At 51.9% G+C, this 23,499-nt stretch overlaps 1 protein-coding gene across 1 annotated transcript in view; it reads right to left on the bottom strand.

The window, feature by feature from the left end:
• MEI1 (meiotic double-stranded break formation protein 1) overlaps positions 1-23,499 on the bottom strand; it is a 53,560-nt gene that overhangs the window by 8,864 nt on the left and 21,197 nt on the right. Inside the window, exons 12-24 of the mRNA XM_037513459.1 lie at positions 22,167-22,281; positions 21,181-21,272; positions 20,297-20,438; positions 18,623-18,734; positions 17,802-17,862; positions 16,914-17,011; positions 14,458-14,626; positions 13,331-13,478; positions 9,662-9,937; positions 3,842-4,007; positions 2,717-2,821; positions 1,063-1,173; positions 618-784 (exon numbers count right to left, since the gene is read on the bottom strand). Of these exons, the coding sequence (XP_037369356.1) occupies positions 618-784; positions 1,063-1,173; positions 2,717-2,821; positions 3,842-4,007; positions 9,662-9,937; positions 13,331-13,478; positions 14,458-14,626; positions 16,914-17,011; positions 17,802-17,862; positions 18,623-18,734; positions 20,297-20,438; positions 21,181-21,272; positions 22,167-22,281 (1,762 nt within the window). The remainder of the gene's footprint in view (positions 1-617; positions 785-1,062; positions 1,174-2,716; positions 2,822-3,841; positions 4,008-9,661; positions 9,938-13,330; positions 13,479-14,457; positions 14,627-16,913; positions 17,012-17,801; positions 17,863-18,622; positions 18,735-20,296; positions 20,439-21,180; positions 21,273-22,166; positions 22,282-23,499) is intronic.

Genomic DNA, 23,499 nt, shown 5'->3' on the forward strand with positions numbered 1-23,499 from the left:
GTGCACTGTGGCACCAGCTTCCACAGGGGGAGGCACTCTGGGCTGCCCTATGGCCGCTGCTCTGTTGTGCCCTGGCCACCTTCTCCAGCAGGGACACTGACACCCACACCATGGGCATTCAGGGCCACAGACTGGCATCTGCCTTCTTGTCCAGTCTGACCTATGCTGCTCGACCCCTGCTTCCCAGCCCCCGCTACCTCGCACTCTGCAATGCCGGCCTTCACCGTAAGCGCATGTCGCGGGTGCCCTACTGTTCTTTCGCCGCAATGGCTCTCCCTGCGGCCCTTGCCTGGTACAGCCCTTCTCGTCTGTAAAGGCTGTGCTCAGAGACTCCAAGTTCCCTACGGGCAGGGCAGATGCGGCATTCATCCTTTATTCCTCTGGGCCTGGGAGATTCACGCCACTAAAAGGGACCCACCGAGACAAGTGCCTGGCAAGTCCCTATTTTGTAAGCAAGGGGATGAGGCTCAGAGAGCGAAACACCTCACCAAGGCACTTAGTTAACCACCTTGCCAAGGTGAGACAGCAACGAAGGTACTGCTGCGCCCACAACTCAGGATCTTTATCCCTCCCTTGGGTGCCACCCGTGCCGCAAAGCCACAGGGCCAGAGACCAACCTGCAGGCTGCCGTGGTGCTGCTGCGCAGAGAGGGAGGCGGCGAGCAGCCAGGCCGAGCAGAGGAGCTTGGGCCCCGGGAAGCCAGCCTCAGCCCTGGCCCAGGTGAGCGCCAGCATCTTCTCTAGAAGCTCCACCAGGGCCGAGCTGCTCAGGAGCACAGCAGCAGCTGCGGGGCAGGGGGATGGGGTCTGAGCACCAGAGTCAGGGCTCAGTCCCGCAGGCTCAGCGCATCACTGGCTTCCCACAGCATGGTGAGTCAACAGAGGATCCTCTGGAGGCACAAAGCTTCATTCCAGAGCCACGGGTCATCAGAACCAGAAAGGACCTTGCGACGACCACTGAGGCCAGCCAAACTCCCATTATATTTTTTAAGATGGAAAATCTGAGCACCACAGACACAGCCCGGCACCCTTCCTCTTGCTGTCCCAGCGTGGGTCCCAGCACCTCTTTTCTGACTGCCTGGCGTGGTCTGGTGAAGGCTGCAGTACAGGAAGTTGAAGGAAGGCTGCAGGATGTCCTGGTCGGTGGGGCCGCACTTCCCACACAGCTTGCTCACTGTAAAAGAGGAGGCCCGGGCACTGCACCGCAGCGCGCCCCGCTTGAACACCCACAGCACTCGCCATCCCCACGAGCCAGTTTCCGATGTCAGTCTTGGGGTCCAGACACTAGGTGTCCCTGACGTTACAGCCGATGGGAAGGAACATGGTGGGAATGCCGAAGGCCTGTCCGCGCCCTCCATCAGCACAGACGTCAGGCCAATAGCCCACAGCTGTGCGTGGGGACAGACGGCAGCTCGGGAGGTGAAGCAAACCCCTGCAACCTTGCTCGCACTGGCGAGACCTGGACGGCGGGGGCTGCAGAGGTCACCCTGGCCAACCCCAAGTGGGGAGCAGGGCAGCTCAGGATGCTTGCAGCAAGGGGGCCCTCATCACCTCCCAGGGCACTCTAGCCAGCCCTGTGCCATTCCCTGACTTCTTGCACCTCCACCTGGTGACTCCTTAACTCCTGCTTAGAAATCCAAATTCACCCCCGAGTCCCCCTTCTCCATGAAGTTCCCTTAACTTCGCAAGGCACAGGCCCCACCTCTTAGCGCAGCGACTGCACCACGGAGTGGACTGGACGTCTGCAGAGACCAGCCCTCTCCTCCTGGGAACGGCTGCTCCCTGCCCCCGCCCCCAGGAAAACTACCCATCTCCACCATCCACTTCTCTGGCCGTTGCGTCACACTTGGCTTGCGGTCAGCCAGACAAGTGGGTCTCCTACCCCCCCACCCCAACTACAGATCTCCACCCCCAGTGCTCTCGAACAAAAGCACTCAGCACGCCGTGTAAATGCGCATTATATTTCATGTGTGTTCAGCCCATTATTTTCCCTGTCAAGCCCGCAGGCCTCCTTCCCGGCTTAGTGCCACCCTGACCTGACTGACCAGCACCGACCACCACCAGGCGAGCCTGGGACTGCTACGGATCCTGACACTGATCTCTGACCTCTGCCTTCACCTCCTCCAGCAGCGCAGTCTGAAGAGTGCTGAAGACGCGCACCCACCCTACTAACTCCAACCTTTCCTCAAGAAGCAGCGACTGCAATGAAAGGTTCCAATAAGGCCTGGGGGGAGGGGAAAAGGAGACCTGGACCTCCTGTCCAGGGCCAGCTCTGGGCCTAGGTGGAGAACCAAGTTTATCTACGAGGATGGTGCCCCCTGAAGGCTTCCTGCTTGCCAAGCGCTGTGGAATTCTTATCTGCAGTCACTTCTTAGTGCCACCCGGAGTCAGGCTCCCAAGGCGGCAGACCTAGTGACTACGCTGAAAACAAACTCAGACCAGAGGCCTCACCCCAGAGCCCATACTCCGGTTGGGCCACAGGTTGGGCGGGTGGGTGGTGAGGTGGTGGGTGGACTGGAGGGCTGGTTTATTTATTTATTTACGTCTCCCAACACCCCCAGAGAATGAGCAGAAAAGGTCTGAAGGTCCCTCAGCAGGAAGCCCAGGAACAGAATGACCCTGTAGCGTCTTCCAAAGGGGGGCAGGTGGGAGTGGAGCCACAGCAGCACGACTGAGGGAGCACCCACAGCTCCCAGACCCTCGGGTGCCACCGGCACCTTGGTGGAGGAGCTTCATGGCCATGCTGTCCAGCTCCTGCCCGGACTGGTTCCTCAGCTGCACTACGGAGAGGAGGCTCAGCAGCAGCGACAGGTTCCCGGATGCTGTGAGGAACACGAGGGCCGTTAGGGGCTACTGCTCAGCTCAGGTCAAGGTTAGGTGCCCAAGGCACCTAACAGCTGCTGGGATTTGCCTCTTCTTCCTGCTCCACTCCTCCCTCACTGGGGACGGGGCAACCGACCCCGAATGCCCACTCTGGGCTAGGTAGCAGGAATTCATTATTTCACTCATTCCCTTAAAAACCCTCTGGACAAGGGATTCTTATTCCTGCTTCGTGGGGAAGAGAACTAAAGCCCAGAGAGGCTGAGTGCTTCACCAGGGCCCCGCCGGAAGGGGGTCTCCACCAGGCGTCGCTGTGGAATCTCAAGGCCCTTGAGCACGGTTATCAGGTAAGCACGGACTGTCCTTCCCGACAAAGGAAGGCCTCAGCTCCCCCAGACACCCTAGGCCAACCACCACATCCCCATCCTCAGTCAGGGTGGGAACAAGAGAGTCACAGCTCTCCCGCCACTTCCTTGTAACTTCCTGGAAAGTTCATTTAAAAATTCAACTTTCCAAAAACAGGAAAAGACAAACCAATCCTAACCTCAGTGTCTCCCTGCTGTGCCAGACAGCACAGGGGACCCAGTCGGAGTCTGGGGATCCTCCTGGCACTCACTGGCAGCTCTCACCCACCGCAGACCCACCCTTCCCCTGCTGGCTGTGGCCCCTCTTTAGCCTCCCCCACGTGTCCTGCTTTTTCCTTCCCAACTAGGGGCTGCCATTCTTGTGACAAATCGCTCCGAGCACAGGCTCTGCAGGGGGCTGAGGGGACACTCACACTCATCAAACACACCCACCAAAGCTAAACACACTCACACGACACACGCTCAGAACCAAACTGCTCAGTACCCGCTCTAGGGGGAGAGGCAGGATGGTAAAGTTAAAGTGGATGCCACACTGGCCTGACTTTTCTTTTGCACAGAAAACTCTTACTCTCGTCCCTAAAGCAAATCTCCTCAGGGCAGAGCCAGCAGGCTTGAATGACCTTCTGGTGAAAGCGCCCCTAGCAGACTCAGACTGACCTCCCGCAGGGGAAGCTTCATGCTCCACCAGCAGATGCTGCAGGATCATCAGGAAGTGGCCTCGGATGAGACCACCCACTTGCACATCTTCGTTCCTCCTCAGAAAGGCCCTCAGGACAATCAGCGCCTTGCGGGCCGTGGCCACTGGGCTGGAGTAGACGAGATCCTGAGCAGGAGACGGAAGCAGAGCTCAGCGGGCGGCACAGTCAGGCACAGGCGGACAGCGGGGAGGGGGCAGTGAGAGGGCCCCGGAGGACAGTGCCACAGAACCTGGCAAAAGAGGTGCTCCCTCGGCACCCAGGATGCACCTTCCTGTCAAACAGGTCCACCCCCAACAGGAGGAAACGGACACTCAGAGACCCCATGCCCTGTTCAAGGCCACATAAGCCATTCGACGACACAGCTGGGACTGGAAGGCAGCAGAGCTCCCAACTCCAAGCCCAAGCTCTTTCTGCTTCCCAGGATGCCTCTCTCTTGTGAATGAAGGATTAAGTCAACAGAAGGTTATTTCTAGGGCCTCCCTGGTGGTGCAGGCGATTGAGCGCAGCGCTGTGAAGCTGTTTGCAGTCTCTGCAGTGCCAATTCAATCCTCACCAGCCGGCGAGGGTCCCACATGGCGCAGCAGACCTCTCCTGTCTCGCCCACTGCTCCCCTCAGCAGTGTATTTCATCAGTCTGCCTGTTTGTTCCCTGCTCTGTCTGTAGTGAATCCTCTCACCCTCCCGCACATCTGGCCTGTACCCCGGTTCTTGTATAAAATAAATAAATAAATCTTAAAAAAAAGATGGGGCTTGAGTGTGTCTACAGAAGAGGAGCAGGGTGGGAGAGGATAGTTAGGACAGATTCAGGGCACAGGCAGGGAAGCGAGGGCCAGGTCAGGTCCCGTCTGCACCCTGGCAGCTAGCTATTTCTCCCCAAGTCATAAAGGCCCTGGTTTTGGGCAGTGGGAAGGGACATCGCTTTTCATTTGCTTTCAGAGTTACTTTGAATGTGCTGACGGCAAAGGCAGTCAGAAGCTGCGCCAGAGGCTACGTCAGTGATGACTCCTCATGTTATAGGGCAGCCCCGATACAAAACGGGGTGCTTGACTGTGGGTCCTCACCCGCGCGCTTAAAAGGACTTATCAGGGCCTCCCCAGTGGCGCAGCGGTTGAGCGCTGGGCTGCAAAGCTGTGCGCAGCCTCTGCAGCGCCGGTTCGATCCCCGGCTGCTCCCCGGCCACCGGAGGAGGGTCCCACATGGCGCGCAGACCTCTCCTGCCGCCCGCTGCTCCCCTCAGCAGTGTCCTTCGGTCCTTCTGCCTGCTCTGCTCCCCGCTCTGGCTCTGGTGAATTCTCTCACCCTCCCGCGCTTCTGACTGTACCCAGTGCTTGTATAAACAAAACAAACAAATAAATAAAACATGCCTCTATAAAAAAAAATTAAAAAAAAAAAGGACTTATCAATGCTCTACTGCAGGCGCACACAAAAGGGCTCAGGCCACAGCCACCTTCCCTTTGGTGGTGACGGGATTTGTCTCTCCCAATGTCTTGATGGCTTTGGTGTGGAGTAGGGGTGGAGTCCACAAAGCCTGCATGGAATTTGCTCAGGACATCCCTATCCCCTAACACTCACACCTATCAGATCCATCACGTCAATTCCTTGGACAGGCACGTGCAGGCCAGTCAGGGGGGTGCCATGAAGCCACAGTAAAAGACTCCTCTCCAAGGAGGTCAGCTCCCCACACAGAGAGACATGGCTACAGGCCACCGGCCAGACAAAACCAGACGTGCTGATCACTGGGAGGCATGGGGATGACTGGTCTGGCTCTTCATGAACCCCCACAGTTGCCAGGGAAACTACTGTGAAACTAACAGCAACCACTCAATTAGGGCCTAATAATGTGAGATTTAAACAGCAGCTGTTTCTTTATATATAATCTGTAATTTCATAATAATCCTTCCAGCTAAGTATCACCAAAGCCTGTCCAATGAGGAAACTAGGGCAGATTAAGGAGTTTACCTATCAAGACTGCAGCCATACTGTAAACTCCACTACACTGTGGGTTAATGTAGGGCAGGAGTGAGGTCAGCTTTATCTTTTTCGCCTTGTAAGGACTCAGAAAACATCTGTGGAGAAAGATGACCACAGAATGGGAGGGCCAGTGGGAATCTCAGTTCATTTCCTTCAACCCTTTTACTTTACAGAGTAGAAGGCTGAAACTGAAAGAGATTTGTCCAAGGTCACAGGACCCAAGACCACACCAGTTTCTGACAGCTGTCAGAGCTGGCCCCTGAGAGCCCCAAGTCACACATTTTATTTTATTTATTTTATTTTATTTTATTTATTATTTATTTTATTTTATTTTAAGGCTTTACTTATTTATGCATACAAGAACTTGGGTAGAGGCCAGAGATGTGGCTGGTGAGAGGATTCACCAGAGACAGAGTGGGGAACAGAACAGGCAGACTGACGAAATCCACTGCAGAGGGGAGCAGCGGGTGAGAAAGGAGAGGTCTGCTGCACCATGTGGGTTGCTCCCTGGCTGGCCGGGGGATCGAACTCATGCTGCAGTGGCTGTGGATTGTTTCATAGGTTGTGTCTTAACCCCTTTTGCCACCAGGGAGGCCCAAGTTATACATTTTAAAAGTCCAAAGGGAGAGGGGGGAGGGAAAGAAGCTACTCAGGCCGTGGCAGCCCTGGTAGATGCCGGGGAAAGGTGTGGACCCCACCACATGGGTCAGTGGGAAGACTAGGCTGGACATGGACCAATCTGCACTCTCTCCTACCTAGAATTGTCCAGAATGTTCTGGTACTAGATTGAGCAGTAACATGAACAAGCAGGGAACAAACAGAGCTTCTGTGACATCATTGTTCTTCACATCTGAACAACCTACACGAAAGACGACCCATTGATAAGAGTGCCAATTTGCAGTTTTGTTTTCAGCTGTTAATTACCCACATCAAAACCAGAAACTGGTACCAACATGTATTTTTAGATTCTTTTTCCTCCCTGTGGCTAGAAGAGGGGAGCAACAGTAGGAAAGATATATATGAACAGACAACAAAGCTGTGCCTTGCTACTCTTTTTTTTTTTTTTTTTAATTTTCTAGAGGCATGTCTTTTTTTTTTTATTTTTTTTTTTTATTTATTTGTTTGTTTTTGTTTGGTTTGTACATGCACTGGGTACAGTCAGAAGCGCGGGAGGGTGAGAGAATTCACCAGAGCCAGAGCGGGGAGCAGAACAGGCAGAAGGACAGAAGTACACTGCTGAGGGGAGCAGCGGGCGGCAGGAGAGGTCTGCGCGCCATGTGGGACCCTCCTCCGGTGGCCGGGGAGCAGCTGGGGATCGAACCGCTGCGCCGCAGAGGTCGCCGGCAGCTTCGCAACCCAGCGCTCAACCGCTGCGCCACCGGGGAGGCCCGCCTTGCTACTCTTTTTTAACAATTGTCTCTGAGGTTACATTCTTCAGCGGAGTCAGCGAGCACACAACTCGTGCCTAGGGCGTGCCCACATACTTTCTCTTATCCTGACGTTCTTGTTCTCGCATGAGGAACTTAAGTTCAGAGATGCCCTCGCTTTCCCATCCCTGGGGAGCTCTGTCCAGCCCCCCTAGAAAGGAGGGTGATAAGATGGCACATATTCAAAGACAGAACTGGGTCACCACCAGGAGAGGAAGGACGCCTGCTCCAGCTCCCCTGGGACCAGACTCCCTGAGGACTTGGCTTCCTAAGCAGTTTCTCTTTAACTTGTTCCTTTAAGCGCCTACATCCTTTGAAGCTAGAGGCCTACGACAGCCTTCAGTGAGGACGGGGTATCGTGAGCTCCATGTTAGACAGAGCTGTTATGGGTCTGTAGTTCAAGGGAGAGGTCAGGGATGGGAAAGGAGCCGAGCTGTCCGCACACAGCAGGAGGCCACCACAGCCAAGGGACCAACAGCCCTGGGTGCACAGTGGGTGAAGAGAGCCCAGAACAAAACTCTGAGGAACATCAACTTTCAGGTGCGAGCCAGAGAGAAAACTAAAGAGACTGGGAAGGGGCATCCAGAAAAGTAAGAAATAAGAAGAAAATGAAGAGTGCCGACATTACGGAAACCTCAAAGGCGTCACCAGAAAGGAAGTGGACAACCACCAAGCGCTGACAGCCGCTGCACAGCCACACCAGCACTATGGCTGGTCCTGGGAGAGTGGTTTCAAATGGCAGAAGCCAGTGAGTGAGATGCACAGACTTGGGGAGCAAACTACCTTGGCTGTGCAGGGAAGGAAATGAGAGTGGAAGGGGTCGGGAAGGCAGGGACCAGTGAGAGTCACGCTCGGGGGAAGGACACCCAGAGTAACGAGGAGTTGCCCAGGGGCCCACACAGCCCATGATCGTGAACTGACTCTTTCTAGCTGCATTGTTCTCTGACAGGGATGGAAGGTGAAGGCTTAAGTCTGATGGAAAGTCTGTCTGTGTATAGGAATGCAGACAGAGGTAGTACCTGAGAACATGAGATCCGTGACAGCAGGTGTTAATTCCACCAGTCACTCCAATAAAGTCAGGGAATCATGAGTGTTGATAAGAAAATCAAGCAATCTCCACTCTTCTCTAATGGGCTGTGTCATTCCGCCCGGACTACTCAGATGACTAGGTAAAAGTGCATTCACAGCGGTTGCTCTAAAACAAGTGCCCCCGAGGTGGGTGTGCTCAACCAATGAGAGACCTGCCGCTAGCTAGCGATGACTCACCAAATACAGGTGTCAAGTATGCAAATAATTTTCTTTTTTTTTTAAAGACTAATTTATTTTTATACAAGAGCTGGGTTCAGGCCAGAGGCACAGGAGGGTGAGAGGATTCACCAGAGACAGAGCAGGGAGCAGAACAGCAGACGACAGAAAGACATTGCTGAGGGGAACAGCGGCCATACCATGTGGGATTCTCACTGGCCAGGATTGAACCTGCACTGCAGAGGATGCGGACAGCTTCACAGCGCGGCGCTCAACCTGCTGCACCACCAGGGGAGGCCATTTTTTAAATATATATAAATATGGGGCCTCCCTGATGGCGCAAGGGGTTAAGCACCGCACTATGAAGCAATCCGCAGCCTCTGCAGCATGAGTTCGAGCCCCGGTCAGCCAGGGAACAACCCACAGGGTGCAGCAGACCTCTCCTGACTTGCCTGCTGCTCCCCTCAGCAGTGTACTTCGGTCAATTGGCCTGTTCTGTTCCCCACTCTGTCTACCCCAGCTCTTGTATGCATAAATAAATAAAATCTTTAAAAAAACAATATATATATATATAAATGACAGCATTTACCTCTATAATAATGACACTCTTATTAGTTTGCTTTCCAATGTACTTTCTTAAGTGAAGGCAAAAAGGCAGAATTAAAGCCAGTGTTTTAGAAGCTGCAGACAGTAACAGGCAGCCTGCTATGTCTGGCCACATACAAAAGTGCTGAGATTCCCGACCCCCAACTCTGCCTGACATGAGCAGGCTGTGGTGGGAAGGAGGCCTGGCGAGCCCCTCTGCAGGTGTCTGTGTCTGTGGCAGGTCCCGGCGTCAGACCTCTGTTAGCAGAATCTGCTTAGAGGAGGCCAGGAGGGACTGGTCAATGAGGAAAGTCGTTCACAGTTACATCCTCGGGGGAGCAGAGGCAGTGAGCAGACTTCTGCTAGGTCTAGGAAAGAGCATGGACTCACTCACGGAAACCAGGCACTTACCAAATCCAAAGGCCCCACACTAACATGGAAACAGCACTTAAGTCCAGAGGCGGGGCCCCCTGACCTCAGCAAATCAGCACCCAGAGACAGAGAGAGGGCCCAAGATCTCTGAACACAGAATCAAGCCAAGTGGTCACCTACGAGCAAAATAAGCAGGATGCTGGGGCTGCTTCGGAGCATGTGGAACAGGGCTGCTAAGTTGGCAGGAAGGGTGGGCTTCCCGGCAGAGGAGCCATCCTCCAGGTCCTCGTAGCTGTTCTCTTCCCAGGAGAACCAAAGTTCCAGGACACGGTGCCCAAACCTACTCATCAGCTCTGGATATAGCAGGAAGAACCTGAGCAGGAGCGGGTGGTGGATGTAGAGTAAGTGCAGGTCCGGGACGCCCTCTAGGAATTTCCTGATGGCTCTGACCACAGCCTGGAGACGAGAAAAAGAAAGAGTCTAAATATGCCATGTAGAGGACCCACAAGACCCCACAAATCCAGTCAGCACCTGATAGTGTGCTGGCCTCTCACACTGTACACACCAACGCTGCTCCCCCAGGGCCACCTAGTGAGGAGAAGACATCATTGTGCTTACCCTGCGGCAGAGGCTTCAGCTAGGAGATATTCTGCTCCCCTTGGGGACATCTGAGAATGTCCAGAGATTCTGCTGGGGGCGAACTACGGGCATTCCGTGGGAGAGAGCAAGGATGCTGCTACATGGCGTGCAGTGCACTGAACGCTCCCACAGAAAAGACTTCTGTCCTGCTCGATGTGCTTAGTGCTGAGACCAGGCTCTCCAGCAACACTTACGACCATGGCGTGCTACAGCCCACAGTGTGCCTGTCCATGCCAGACTTGAGCAGCTTGAGGGCAAGGCCTGTAGAAGATTAATCTGTGCACAGGCCCTGGCACAGAATGGGCGGGTGTGTTGAATTATTCATTAACCCTCAAAACCTCTCTTTTCTCATTGCATAAAGTTCAAATTCCCTAATATGTTATTTTGAGTTTTACAGTTCTATAGTTTTGGCTCTATCACTTGGGTCTCTAATTTATTTTGCATTAATTTTTGTGTACAGCAGGAGGCTAGAGTCCGGCTTCACTCTTCTGCACGTGGCTATCCAGGTATCCCAGCACCACTGATTAAAAGACTATTGTCTTTTTTTTTTTTTTTAATAGAGGCATGTTTTTATTTATTTATTTGTTTGTTCATTCGTTTTTTGTTTATACATGCACTGGGTACAGTCAGAAGCGCGGGAGGGTGAGAGAATTCACCAGAGCCAGAGCAGGGAGCAGAGCAGGCAGAAGGACCAAAGTACACTGCTGAGAGGAGCAGCGGGCGGCAGGAGAGGTCTGCGCACCATGTGGGACCCTCCTCTGGTGGCCGGGGAGCAGCCGGGGATCGAACCGGCGCCGCAGAGGTCGCCGGCAGCTTTGCAACCCAGCGCTCAACCGCTGCGCCACCGGGGAGGTCCAAGACTATTGTCTTTTAAGGGGAGACCCTTGAATTGTTCTGGCATCCTTATCAAAAATCAACTGCCCATAAATACATGGGTTTATTCTTGGACTCTAGATTCTAGTTCACTGACCTGGGTGTCCACAGTTAAGCCTACTGTCAAGGCATCATTTCAAAGACGACACAGGATGTAAACGGGCCACGTAAGACGACGACTGAATACTGGCTGTGGCCTCTGTCTCTTACTGGTAACACTGATGAGTGTGTTTGCGGAGATGTGGTGGGAGTAGGTGGGGTCACTGGAGTGGAGTCAAGAGAGAACAGGAGAGCCAGCCTGAAGCCTCTTGCCATACCAGAAAACCTAAAGTCCGCCAAAGACGATCAGGGCTCTGTCAAAAGGACTCAGAAACTCCCTTGAATAGGCTCCCACTGGCCAAAGACAGAACAAATTTGAGCCTTGAAAGGATAATAACTACAGTGAATTGAAACACATCAAATGTTTTTAAATCCATGAATTCATTATAATACTAAAAAATTTCTTTTTGTCACCTTTGGAAAATGCAAGGCCACCAACTCATTTATTTGAAAACTGGTAGTTAAAGGAAAGAATGAAATACTCAAACTATATAATCTGCTGTTCAGATATCTGAAGAGCTGAGGAGGGAAGTTTCCTGGTACACGAGGATTCCAGTTAGTAACAGAATGAGAGAATTAGAATATTACTGGTTTTGCAATCCCCAACAAATGGAAGGCTCTAAGCAGTGATTACCCATGGCTGCAGGTATCACAGAAAGAGCAGCAACGAGATAGTGTATTCTTTTTTTTTTTTTTAAGAAAGGGGGTATGGTTTTATTTTTTTATTTTTATTTTTTAAAGATTTATTTATTTATTTACACAAGCACTGGGTACAGTCAGAAGCGCGGGAGGGTGAGAGAATTCACCAGAGCCAGAGCGGGGAGCAGAGCAGGCAGAAGGACCGAAGCACACTGCTGAGGGGAGCAGCGGGCGGCAGGAGAGGTCTGCGCACCATGCGGGACCCTCCGCCAGTGGCCGGGGAGCAGCCGGGGATCGAACCGGCGCTGCAGAGGCTGCGCACAGCTTCGCAGCCCAGCGCTCAACCGCTGCACCACGGGGTAGGCCCTGAGACAGTGCATTCTGAGCTCTATCTTACCTAAAACCTATGTGCTTTGGGGCCTCCCTGGTGGCGCAAGGGGTTAAGACGCAACCTATGAAGTTATCTGCAGTCACTGCAGCATGAGTTCGATCCCCGGCTGCTCCCCGGCCACCAGAGGAGGGTCTCACATGGCGCAGCAGACCTCTCCTGTATCCCCGCTGCTCCCCTCAGCAGTGGATTTCAGTAAATCTGTCTGTTCTGTTCCCCACTCTGTCTCTGGTGAATCCTCTCACCCTCCACACCTCTGGCCTATACCCAGCTCTTATATGCATAAATAAATAAACCAAAAAAAAAAAAAAAGGACTCCCTTGTGGCACAAAAGGTTAAGACGCAACTTATGAGGCTATCCGCAGCCTCTGCAGCATGAGTTTCATCCTGGCCCGCTAAGGAGCAACCCGCATGGCGCAGCAGACCTCTCCTGGCCCACCGCTGTTCCATTCAGCAGTGTACTTCGGTCCATCTGCCTGTTCTGTTCCCCACTCTGTCTCTGGTGAATCCTCTCACCCCCCCCCCACCCCCACACACACCAACCTATGCACTTTCCTTATGCCTTTCTGCTTCCATTCAGTGAAACCAGGTCTGCTCATATCACATTTGCCCCAACAGTAACCAAAAAGAGGCAAAGCTGATAGTCCATGAAGGAAGGGAAGTCTCCGGTTGAGGCTGACAGGCCGACACTAGGGAGCAGAAGCAATCTTCAATGAGAGAGGTGAGAGATTCAGAGCTGACTCGGGCTTTTAGTCCCTTATCCCCAAGAGTTTATAAAGAAACCAAAAAGGGAAATTTGTACACATACAATCACCATTAAAGTGGTCTAAGGTCAACCAAATTAATGATAACCTTGGTCCTGGCTACTCACTGTGTGATAAAATGTCACCGGAAGAAACACCACATACCTCTCTCCTCCCACGTAAACCAGAGGTGGAACTAAGAAAAGAGCCTTTTGGTCAAGTCTGAATCACAGTCCTGGTTCCCCCATCAATTAACTAAAGAGAGTTACTTTAACTGAATCTAGGTTTTCTTACATGCAAAAGAGAATAACAACCTTGACCTCCCATGATTGTTGACAGAACTGGCTCCTTACATGTCAGTACCCTACACCCCTCCACTTCTCCAGCAGCCTCCCCTTCTCTCTGCCACCCCACTTCCCAGCATGGTGTCCCCAGGAGGAGAAGCACCCCAGTCGCGCTGGTCCACACCTCATCTAGTGCACCATCTTTGTCCTGGCAGACGGCAAGCAGGTAGATGGTGGCTCTGAAGACCGGCAGAGGAGGTTGCTCCCCCTGGTCCTGCAGAGACAGCAGGAAGCTTTGCACAGCCATAGATAACTCCAACTCTGAGACAAACCTGTTGACCAAGGAGAGTCCATGTGAGAAAGGTAGAGGAGGCCGTCCCGCCTTGACACATCCCTCAGCCACTGTCCTTCTGGCCCTGCATGTCCACAGCTTGATGACACCCTGCATCCAGTGTGCTATGTACACTTAGAGAAACTGTCACGCCTGCGCAGAGCATGGTTCTGTCCTTTGTGCAAGATTAAGGGCCAGAGACTCCTACTCACCCCTGGGAGGTGAAGGGTCTGCCAGCTGGACTAGCACTGTTAGACAGGAGCATGCCACTTCCTTTGGAGTTCAGGAGGCCCCGATCCACCCCTCCCATCTTGTGTTTATTGTTATGCATTCGTGTGTTTAGTGGGTTGTGATTTGAGGGGAGGGAGATATCTATGCTTGTACACGTAAGGGAGATGGGATAAGGAGACTGAATTTTCACTATGCAACCTTTTATTCCTTTTCAATTTTCTACCACAAATACGTCTCACCTATCAGATTATATATCCCAAAATTGAACATTTAAAAATAGTCAGTTCTAGTTCTTTTACCATTCTGGAGCCTATAGAGGCCTACTGGGAACAGGCTTCTAAAATACGTCTGGAAGACTGTGGTTCAGGCCATTTTTGCTGGCTACAAGCAGGTCTCCGGAACCTAAAGGCACACACAGCTTTTCTTAAAATCGAAGGTGTTTATGCTTAAGATGAAACTGAATTCTATCTAGTCAAGAAACGTGCTCCTGTGCACAAAGCAAACTCCTGGTGGCAAAGACCAAGGAATTCTCATTAGCATTCTAGATCTTTGTCAGTGGCGCAACTTCCCACCTGCCTCGAGCCCCCTCCGAGACTGAGCCTCTCAGGAACACAGCCCATTCTCACTCGCCTCTGTGTCCCGAGACACAGACCGGAACTGGAGAGGATGTCTCTGTAAATACTTGTTGAACTGAACTGGGCTGCACATGGGTCCCAGGACCCACCGTGGCCAGCGGCTCAAGCACTGACCTGTCATCATAGATGTACGCGAGGTAGAACAGGAGCAGGACGCAGCACTGTCTCTGGCGAGCAGCCCCCGCCACATACTGGCGATCTGACAGGAGGGCAAGGCTCTCAGGGCTCCTGCTGCTTATCTGGGGCAGCCCGTGCTGCAAGAGCTCAGATGCCGCAGAGAGTTCTGGGGAGGAGAAGCAGGAGAGAGCCACACAGAGAAGAGCAGGCGATATGCACGTGTGCACCCACCCCATGAAGAGCGCTGCGCGGGGAGCAAGGACTCGGTCTCCTCCCCGTGTGCAGTGTGCAGCCCACCAGGACGGCCAAGCAGCAGCTCCTGGAGAACAGGGCACATTTGCTCACTCATCCAACAAAGCTCACTGAGTGGCTCTCCTGGGCCAGTTGTGACACACAGAAGCCGGGGCACTGGGAAAGGCAACGAGATGGACACCTGCAGGACAGGTGACAGTGACACATTCATGAGTGGAAAAGGGAGCGAGTCATTCCACGGAGGGTGGAGAGGGCGGAGCTTGGAGGTTGAGCAGAGATGGGAGGAAGAGATTCCTAGGGACAGGAAGCAACGTGTTGAGAGGCCCAGAGGCCTAAGGGACCTGTCAGGGGGCGGCGGGTAGTTTAGTCTGACTGGGTGTCAGGAGCTGCACAGCTGTGTGATGTAACCCGTAGCAAGACTGTGAAAGACCGTGAATGCAGAGTAGACAATCTAGATTTATCCTACAAGTGGTTTCCCAGAGAAAAATAAATGCAATATCTGATTCATCAAGAAAGGGCATTTAATACTGAAAAGGTCTGAAAGAAAGGACTTCAGAGTTTAAACTTGGAACAAAGTCAAGAGGAAGGAGAAGTCACTAATTGTGCTTACTTGCACCATGAACCACAGAAAACTTCACCTCTGTGAGATGATGCCGCGTCGGCTGGTGTTTGGGGGTAGACAAAGGCCAGAGTGGTTAAGAGAAGACTGAGTTTTCAGACAGAGCCTTCCAGCAGCAGGAGGAGATGAGACTGAAGGCAGGGCGAGGCACAGGGTAAGGACGGAGAATGTCCACAGTAACCTGACAGCAGAGCCAGATGAGGGGTGCGACTCTAAGTTAGCGCTTTGCCCACCACGCACACTGCGATCGTCATGCTAGTATCGAAACTAACCCCCTGAGCCTCTCATAGCCTCTCTCTTGCCCTTTCTCCTGATGGCAAGAAGGATGCGCTGTGCATGAGGGAGCTCTGTGCAGCTCTTCCCGGTGCTCTGAGCACTGCAGCCTCAGGTGGAAAGGGGCAGATGTGTGGGAGCTGCCAGCAGTCATGGGGCTGGCACTGGTGTAGCTGTTATGACACCGCCACCAACAAGGCCTTGGGCACCACCCTGGCAGAAGTCCTCGCGCTGGTGTCTGCATGTCAGCCCACACCTGAGCAGACAGTGCTGGACACCACAGAGAGGTGGCCGCCTAGTGAGAGATGCAAGCCAGGCCGGCAGGAGTGACAACATTCACGGAGGGCTTGTGTCAGCACGGTGTGAAGAAGGCAAGAGAGAAAGAAGTTTGGGAAGTGGGGGGAGATGACAGTCTTCATAAATGTAAAAGGAGGAAACACGGTCAGCACCAAGTCCCACCCACAGAGAAGATAAAGTATTTGTTGAATGAATAAAACTGTTACATTATTTTGTATTACAGTGCGCCAGAGTCTGGGAGAGAGGAGTGCCCCAGGGCAGAGGCATCATCATCACCACCACTTGCACGGCAGCATCAGGCTCCCCCTGGCACGCAAGCAGCAGCTAGATGAATATGCAACAGAAGGAAAAACTTCCAGCTCTCAGTTCTGTACCTGCTGTCCCCTTGCCGACACTCTGCATGGGCCTTCTTTACCTCACTCAGATCTCTGCTAAAATGCCACCTCCTCATGGAGACCTTCCCTGACCACCCTCCAGAACATGGACCTCCTCCCTCCATCACCCGCCATCCCCTTGCTCACAGCACCTACTCATCCCTGACTTTGTATCAACACATGTGCTGCCTCCTCTCTGACTCCGTGACAACAGGACTTTGTGTCTCTAGCTCTAGCGCTGGGAAAGAAAGTGGCACACCGCAGATGCTCAAGAAATACTTGCTGAATAAAGAAAGCAGTTGGACAAGCTGTTCGAGATGCTTCGGAGCAGAGGTCTCCAGAGTTATGAGGGATGCTGTAAAGATGGTCAAGGTGGGGGCAACTGAGCTTGATGAGCTTTAGGGTCTTTCTCAACCCTCTTTGCCTAAGGGTCTGGGAGTCTTGAATCCCATCCTTCTCTGATTCTGTTCTCGCGCCTCCCTCAGCATCAGCATAAATTCCATCATTCCTATTTTTTTCTGAGGAGCTCCAGCAAAGGGATCTTATCACTGTGCTGACTCACCACCAGCCAATCAGCAAGACATCCAGACTCTCAAAGACCACCATGGACCTCAAGACAGTCAAATGCAGCTGCTTACCTTCTTGGGAAGGGGCTCCTGTCATCTCTGGAGCTGAGAGGAGGTTGAGGCACAGGTAGTAGAGGAAACTGGAACACACCTGGTTTAGCGCCGAATGACTTGGAGGAGAGGAAGCAAGAACAAGAGAAGACATTGCCACATGGGCTGGCACCATGAACTGTACTGTACTGCCTCGCCACCAGCAATCAGCAAGACAATTTAGCAAAACACATAAACCTCCCCGCAAAAGAAAAGGTGTCCTGGGTCTGGAAAGGGCTAGAGAATACTAGAAACAGAGGAAGTTGTTGAATCCAAGATATGTGGTCAAGGAATATATAAACATCCAAAGTTGTGACTCTGAATCCCCTGTATTCTCACCTGAACGCTGAATGGAGACACTAGGAGAAACAGACCACACTGTGGTCATCCTGTGGCCTGCGGGCACTAACAAATGAAATCTGCCACATAATTACAGATATAGGTTGACAAATTATAAACAGGAAGGCAGAGAAGGCTGTTCTAGAAACCTCAACAGAGACTGAGGCAGCAACTCTCTACTTTGAACAAGAGTCTCTCCTCTGGAATTGCCAGGCTGACTCTTACTGGTCACTGCATCTTTTACCCTCTTAGCACCTTGGCCTGCTCATCTGCAAAATGAGGGGGCAGACAATTGACCTCTAAGTGTCCTTCCAGTTCTGATGTGACTGGAGCCCATCCAATGAGAATGAGAGTCTTACCAGGATCAGATCAAATAAAACTTCATACCACCAGGTATTGAGCAGACTCTGTGGGAATCCCCACTTCCACCCCACCCCGTGGTTCCATGACTAAAACAGACCAGTCAGAAATTCCCACTTGACCAGAAATTTCCAGAGGAAGACATTCATTTTTACCTGGGAGCACACCTACCTCCGGTCACCGCAGAACCTGGCCTTCAGTTCCAGCGTCAGTCTGATGAAGTACGAGGCAGCTTGGGAGAAGGGGGAAGGAAGCAGCAAGGGCTTAAGCCAGGCTTGTTACAGAGATTCCCGAGTCTGGGCGGCACCAAGGTCACATAGACCTGGGTTCAGAATTTGCTCCCTCGCTATGGAGTAGAGTGACTCTTAGGAACCAAGAGTTTCTCCATCCCCTACTCTGGGCTCTGCCCATCTTGGCTGGCAAGGCTTGCTTCCTTCTCCTCTCTTGCAGTCTGGGCCTCTGATCAAGTCTGCCCTGGCTTCGGGCCACACTGATGTCCTTACACACAGCCTTTCTCTGCATCCCTTCTCTGCACCACCTCCCCCTCCCCCAGATCTATACTTCTGAAGGTGCATGCATCTAGCACCCCGAGTGCCGCCGCCCCAGAAGGCATCCCGAGTCTGGGGGAATGTTTTCCCGCCATCTCAACTGGGATACGTTCGGCATCCAGTGCCAGGAGTCAGAGACATTAAACATCTGTGAGAAAGGAATGCTCGGGGGCCTGGGAGTGACGGGCAGAGAGGAATGCTGTGGGCTCTGAACTGGAACCTCCTGGACATTTTCAAAGCAGTGTCCAAAAATTCGAGAACTTCCTTTAAGGACATTTGGCTGCTGGATGATATTCTTTCCACCCAACACGGGGCAGAACACGAACACTGACACTGAAGACATACACAGAGCCCCCCACTCACAGGTCCTGTTCACCTGGAGGACTCTGGGCAGCTGCCTCAGGGCCCCGCCCCCCACCCCTTCCACACTTGCCTGGCACCTACCAAGCTTCTTGGAGAACTTCTCCTTCATGTGGGGAACGATGACAAAGAGGCTGTGTAGAATCGAGAGGAAAACTTCCATCAAAGCTGGGTGGGTAGCCTGCTCCGAGTGTCTCTATAAAGAACCGAAAAAGAGACCATAACCCACCGGGTCTGAGCCTCTGAAGAAGGAAAGTTCCAGCAAAACAGCATCAAATTTAGCAAAGAGCAGACTAAGCCCTTTCATTCGAAGGACACAAGAAAAGCCACGTTACCCAAAGACACAAGCCCACATACAAGGCTTACTTCTGCCACTTAACAAATTATGCAAGGTACTTTAGCTCTCCCAGTCTATGTTCCCAAAATGAGTAAAATGGGAACAAAACAAGACGCCCCAGAAACAAGGCACATCTGACATGGAAAAAGTGCTTCTAACCTACAACGCAAAGGGACACTCGAGTCTCTATCACTACAGTCACAGTATTAACAACGAAGTTCACAAAGTGCCTTCACATTATTGTTTCATGTGATCTTTGAAGAGAATCACGAGCGGCCTGGTGCAGCAGAGTTCCAGGTGAAGAGTCGGGAACCTGGATTCCAATTCAAGCTCTTCACAGACTTATGAAATGCTGCTGGGCCCTCCCCTCCTTCCCTCCTCCTCCTCTGCCCATTCTTACCCCTGGGTCTCTCCTGTTGCTGTAAATAGTTGGGCCTCAGAGACATAGTTCTTATAAATACTTTTCTTATGGGTTTTTAATTTAAAAAGTAATGCATGCTCACGAAAGACAAAGTAGAAAGCAAGAATAATTAAGCTCATGACAATCCTACGATCAGGCTCTAGATCCAGCTCTAACACATCACACATCTAGACGGAAGGCAGGGCTAGTGAGGAAACCAATGGGAACCGCTTGCGTCGCACTCTGTGCATGCAGTCAGGGCTGCACCCCCGGTCCCGGGACATTGACCCTCCTGAAGACCTGGACTCAATGGCTCCTCCAGGGAAGAGGCTCTCTCTGATCAGAAGGAGATGGTGCCGCCTGCACCAACTGTTCCCAGGTGTCTGGGGGTACCCTACTCAGGTGCATAGGGTCGCACGGGCTCGCAGCTCTCCAAACTTCCAACAGGAAGACTCAGGAGAGGTGACCCCGGCAGTCAAGTGCTTGGAACCCTGCTCTTCCTGCCATCTCAACTGCGAGTCAGCGCAAACATAGCTCTTCTGACCAGTCTCTGCAGATGCCAGTTCCCATCTTACTGAACGTGGCCTGCGCCTCAGGGGAGCCATGCTCAGACACGCACTGCTGCATTTTACTAAGCAGGGTACAAGGCGCAGCTCTCAGAATGACATGCACATGTTTTATTAACAGGAATGTGACAACCTCGCCTTTAAGTTGGGGCAATTGTAGCAACCATCTTACGAGTCACTGGAGGATTAAGTTAGGTAGTGGATACAAGGCACTTACCTCTCTATAAACATTACCCATGTATTATGTCATTATTACTGCTTTCTACTTTCCTTGAGAGTATCTATTGGTTTTGCAATGAGACACTACTGTTTTTAAAAGCACAAGGAAGAGGCTATAAGAGCAACGCCAGTGAGACCCTGGGCAGGTCCAGCAAACCTCCCCAGCGCCTCCCCACCCTGCCCACTCACATTCTTCTCCCCAAGCTTTAAGCTGTTCATGGCTCAGGGGAACCCACCATCACCATGGGGATACACAGGGAGTCACAGGCACTGAGAAGAAATTCCGAGAAAGCCTCTAAGGTGTCCTCCTTCTCTGCGCTGGGAGCTGTGAATGGATTCTCCTGGGCAGAAGGCTCGTTCTGGAACTCCACAGCCAACCTGAGAAATCAGTGTATGAGAATCTCCACCACCACCAGGGGAACAAAAAGGCGAGAAGCATCTTCCTCGAGGCGTGTTGGTGCTCTGGGACCAGGGAAAGTATGCCCAGCAGATGTGGGGAAAACCCAAGAGGCCTCAGTGAGGAGAGGCCCTGGCAGCTGTCTCGCCAGCCTGGTGCTCCCTTGAGAATCCCACAATACCTGATAGATGCTCCCCGAGCAGCCGCTGGCTGCTTCACCCCACCCTGCTGTTTCATACACCTCCCCGCTGCCCAGAATGCCTTCCTCAGATGTGGACAACCTTATGAATTCCACATATGTACATAAAACTGTCTCCTCCCCCAGAGACCGTGTGTGCCTATGGGCAGGATCTATTCCACCTTCTCTCTGTCTACTCTCCAGCACCAGGCCTGGCACAACGTGAACTGAATCTACTCGGCAAGCATTCCGTGATGGCGCAGGGTTACTTAGGGGATTAAAACTGAATGAGACACAACCTCTGTTCACAGTAACAAAATTTTACCAGGTGGGAATGTTTAGAAACTTCCTATTCCAGCTAGCTGATTTCCAATCTACTTCCACACACCCCCTTCACACCCATGCCCCCCACCCCTATCCCAGACAAAGTCCTCTCACTGGGCAACAAGGCCTCAAAAGTCACATGTTGCTTCTAGAACTTCATCCTGTCTGAGCCCCTCCCAACCCCACCCTACAACTACTACTGCAGATCACAGGCCCCTCACCTGCAGGCATTTCTAAATCCTTCCAGAGTGCTTAGGAGGAACTTTCCCCTCCGAAGAATGGCCTTCTCTGAATCTCGACTGGAGGCATGGCCCTGGGGTGAGAAGGAGAGAGGAAACCTGTTGGTGCAGCTCCTGCTCCTGTGTCCCAGTCTGTGCTTGCAGGATCACTTGCCTCTTCCTCTCACAATGGTGCTCGCTGAACCAGGGTTAGGGCTCCCTTACACCTAACTTTCTACAGGGGATCTCAGAGAGTGGAGGAGATCGTGTCACAAACCCAGCCATCTGAAGGCTGCTTAAACAATGGTAGAAGGGGGAACCTTAACCGCCTGTCTTCCTGTGAACCACAGGACAGGCTCTTGGCACAGTCCTGGCAGAAAGCTGTCAGAGGCAAGTGGACATGAAACCAACTGGCCACAATGCTAGAGTAGTTGCTCCAGAACTTGAAGACCCCCAGCCCCATCAGGTATGAAGAGCTCAGTTTCTGAACTTAATCTTGAAAGACATAATTAGCATTCACATGAACAGTATCTTTTCTGATTTTTAAACCCATGGGCCATTAAAAGCTAACAGTTGCAACACACTGCACATTAGTGCATGCAACACACTGCATATTCTAAGATGCCAGTGAATCCAGCGTTAGCTGTGTGAGCATGTTTACCATACCTGCATGGATGACATAAAAGATAACAGTGTGTGGCAGGCTTGGGTACAGACCCCCTGGGGTTTACTATTGAGCTCAAGTACTTGCCAGTTGGACTGTAGAGAGAAATTATCTAACCCCTGTGTCTTCAGTTTCCTAATCTATAAAAATGAAGAGAGCAATTCTTAAGCTTCACAACTCCGCAGCTAAGTGTCTCATTACAGTGCTTCATTGCAGAGGTGTGTGCATGTGAGAAACAGCTAGAAAGCAGCCAGGCAGTGTATAATTATCTTCTTAGACTCATCCCAGCCTAATCTCCAGAAGCAGCCGGCTTTGGTGCACTGACCAGGGGCCTCCTGTTCAGTGGGGTCTGGGAGAAGTCTGCGCACCGGCTCAGCATGGCTTCCAGCAAGGCCCGCAGTGCCCTGTACTGCACAGGTGGGGTGCTCTGATGGTCCTTCCTGCATCCAGAGAGACAGGGGGAGGCACAGGCAAGGTAAGTAAACCCCAAGAGAACAAACCCTCCACCCCAGGCTCCCAGCTCTAATCTGATAAAAAGCCTTCTTCAGCCGCACAAGCCTGTGCACATTCCAATTGACTTCCTCACTGATTAAACAGAGGTTAACAGTACACTCCTTGCAGAACTATTCCAAGGATGAAGTTAGATAATATATGCCAAGCAGCTAGCATGAAGCTTAATAATAGCAAGTTCTTATAATTACAGCTTTATTATTATAACAAAACAGAAGGGTTTTTTCACCTGAGACATGCCACCTGGTGAAAGAAATACTATTTAGACATCAACAGAGGTGTGAAGAGATGTTTACGGCCACCATCCTCAAATAAGTGATAACCTCTCTGGGGGTAGAAAAGATCAGATTTGCTGTTTCCTTGATGAGGAAAGCCAAGGTCAATAAGTAAATGTTATCAGGTTTCATTTTGGTATAAAGAACAACTATCTAAGAGTCAAAACTGTACAGGTTTCCCCCAAAATCTGTATGTCGAGTATTCCTATTTGGCATGGTTTGGTAGGTTACTTTTGGGCCTGGGAATGCTCAAAAAATTATTCCACATTAATTAATGGTAACAGCATTCCCAGACACCCCCCCCCCCTCAAAATGGCCAACCAAATAGGAACACTACTTCTGGAAAGTGGGGGAAACCTGTAGGGGGACTATCTAGGAGGAAGTGAGTGCCCCCTTCTCGGAGATATAAGAAGAAACTGGAAACTATTTTGGGAAATTCAAACTTATGAGTGTGGGATAAAGGCAGACAAGCAGCACCCAGGCTCCGGGTGAACCCTGGTTGTCCAAAGACTCGCAGTCACTGACCCATCTAATTGTGACCGTGAATGAGCCAGAGACCAGGTCCACCTTTTCACTTCATCTGAGCAGAGCTAGGAACACTGTAAGACGTTAAATGAAGGAAGGACTGCCTGTCTGACAGGCCAGACAGGTTTCCTAGAACCGCAGTAATAAATCACTACAAATGGTGGTGGCTTAGGAGGGCAGAAATTTAGCCCCTCTCAGCTCTGGAGACTGAAAGTCTGAAATTAAGGTGTTGGCTCCCTCTAAAGGCTCTAGGGAGGAACCCTGCCTTGCCTCCAGCTTCTGGTCGTTGCTGGCAGCTCCTGTCATTCCGTGGCTTCATTACATCATCCCAGTGTCCGCCCCTAACCT

This window comes from Talpa occidentalis, unplaced genomic scaffold, assembly GCF_014898055.3.
Source record: "Talpa occidentalis isolate TD23 unplaced genomic scaffold, MPIMG_talOcc4v2.1 talOcc4.16, whole genome shotgun sequence".
NCBI classification, from domain to species: Eukaryota; Metazoa; Chordata; class Mammalia; order Eulipotyphla; family Talpidae; genus Talpa; species Talpa occidentalis.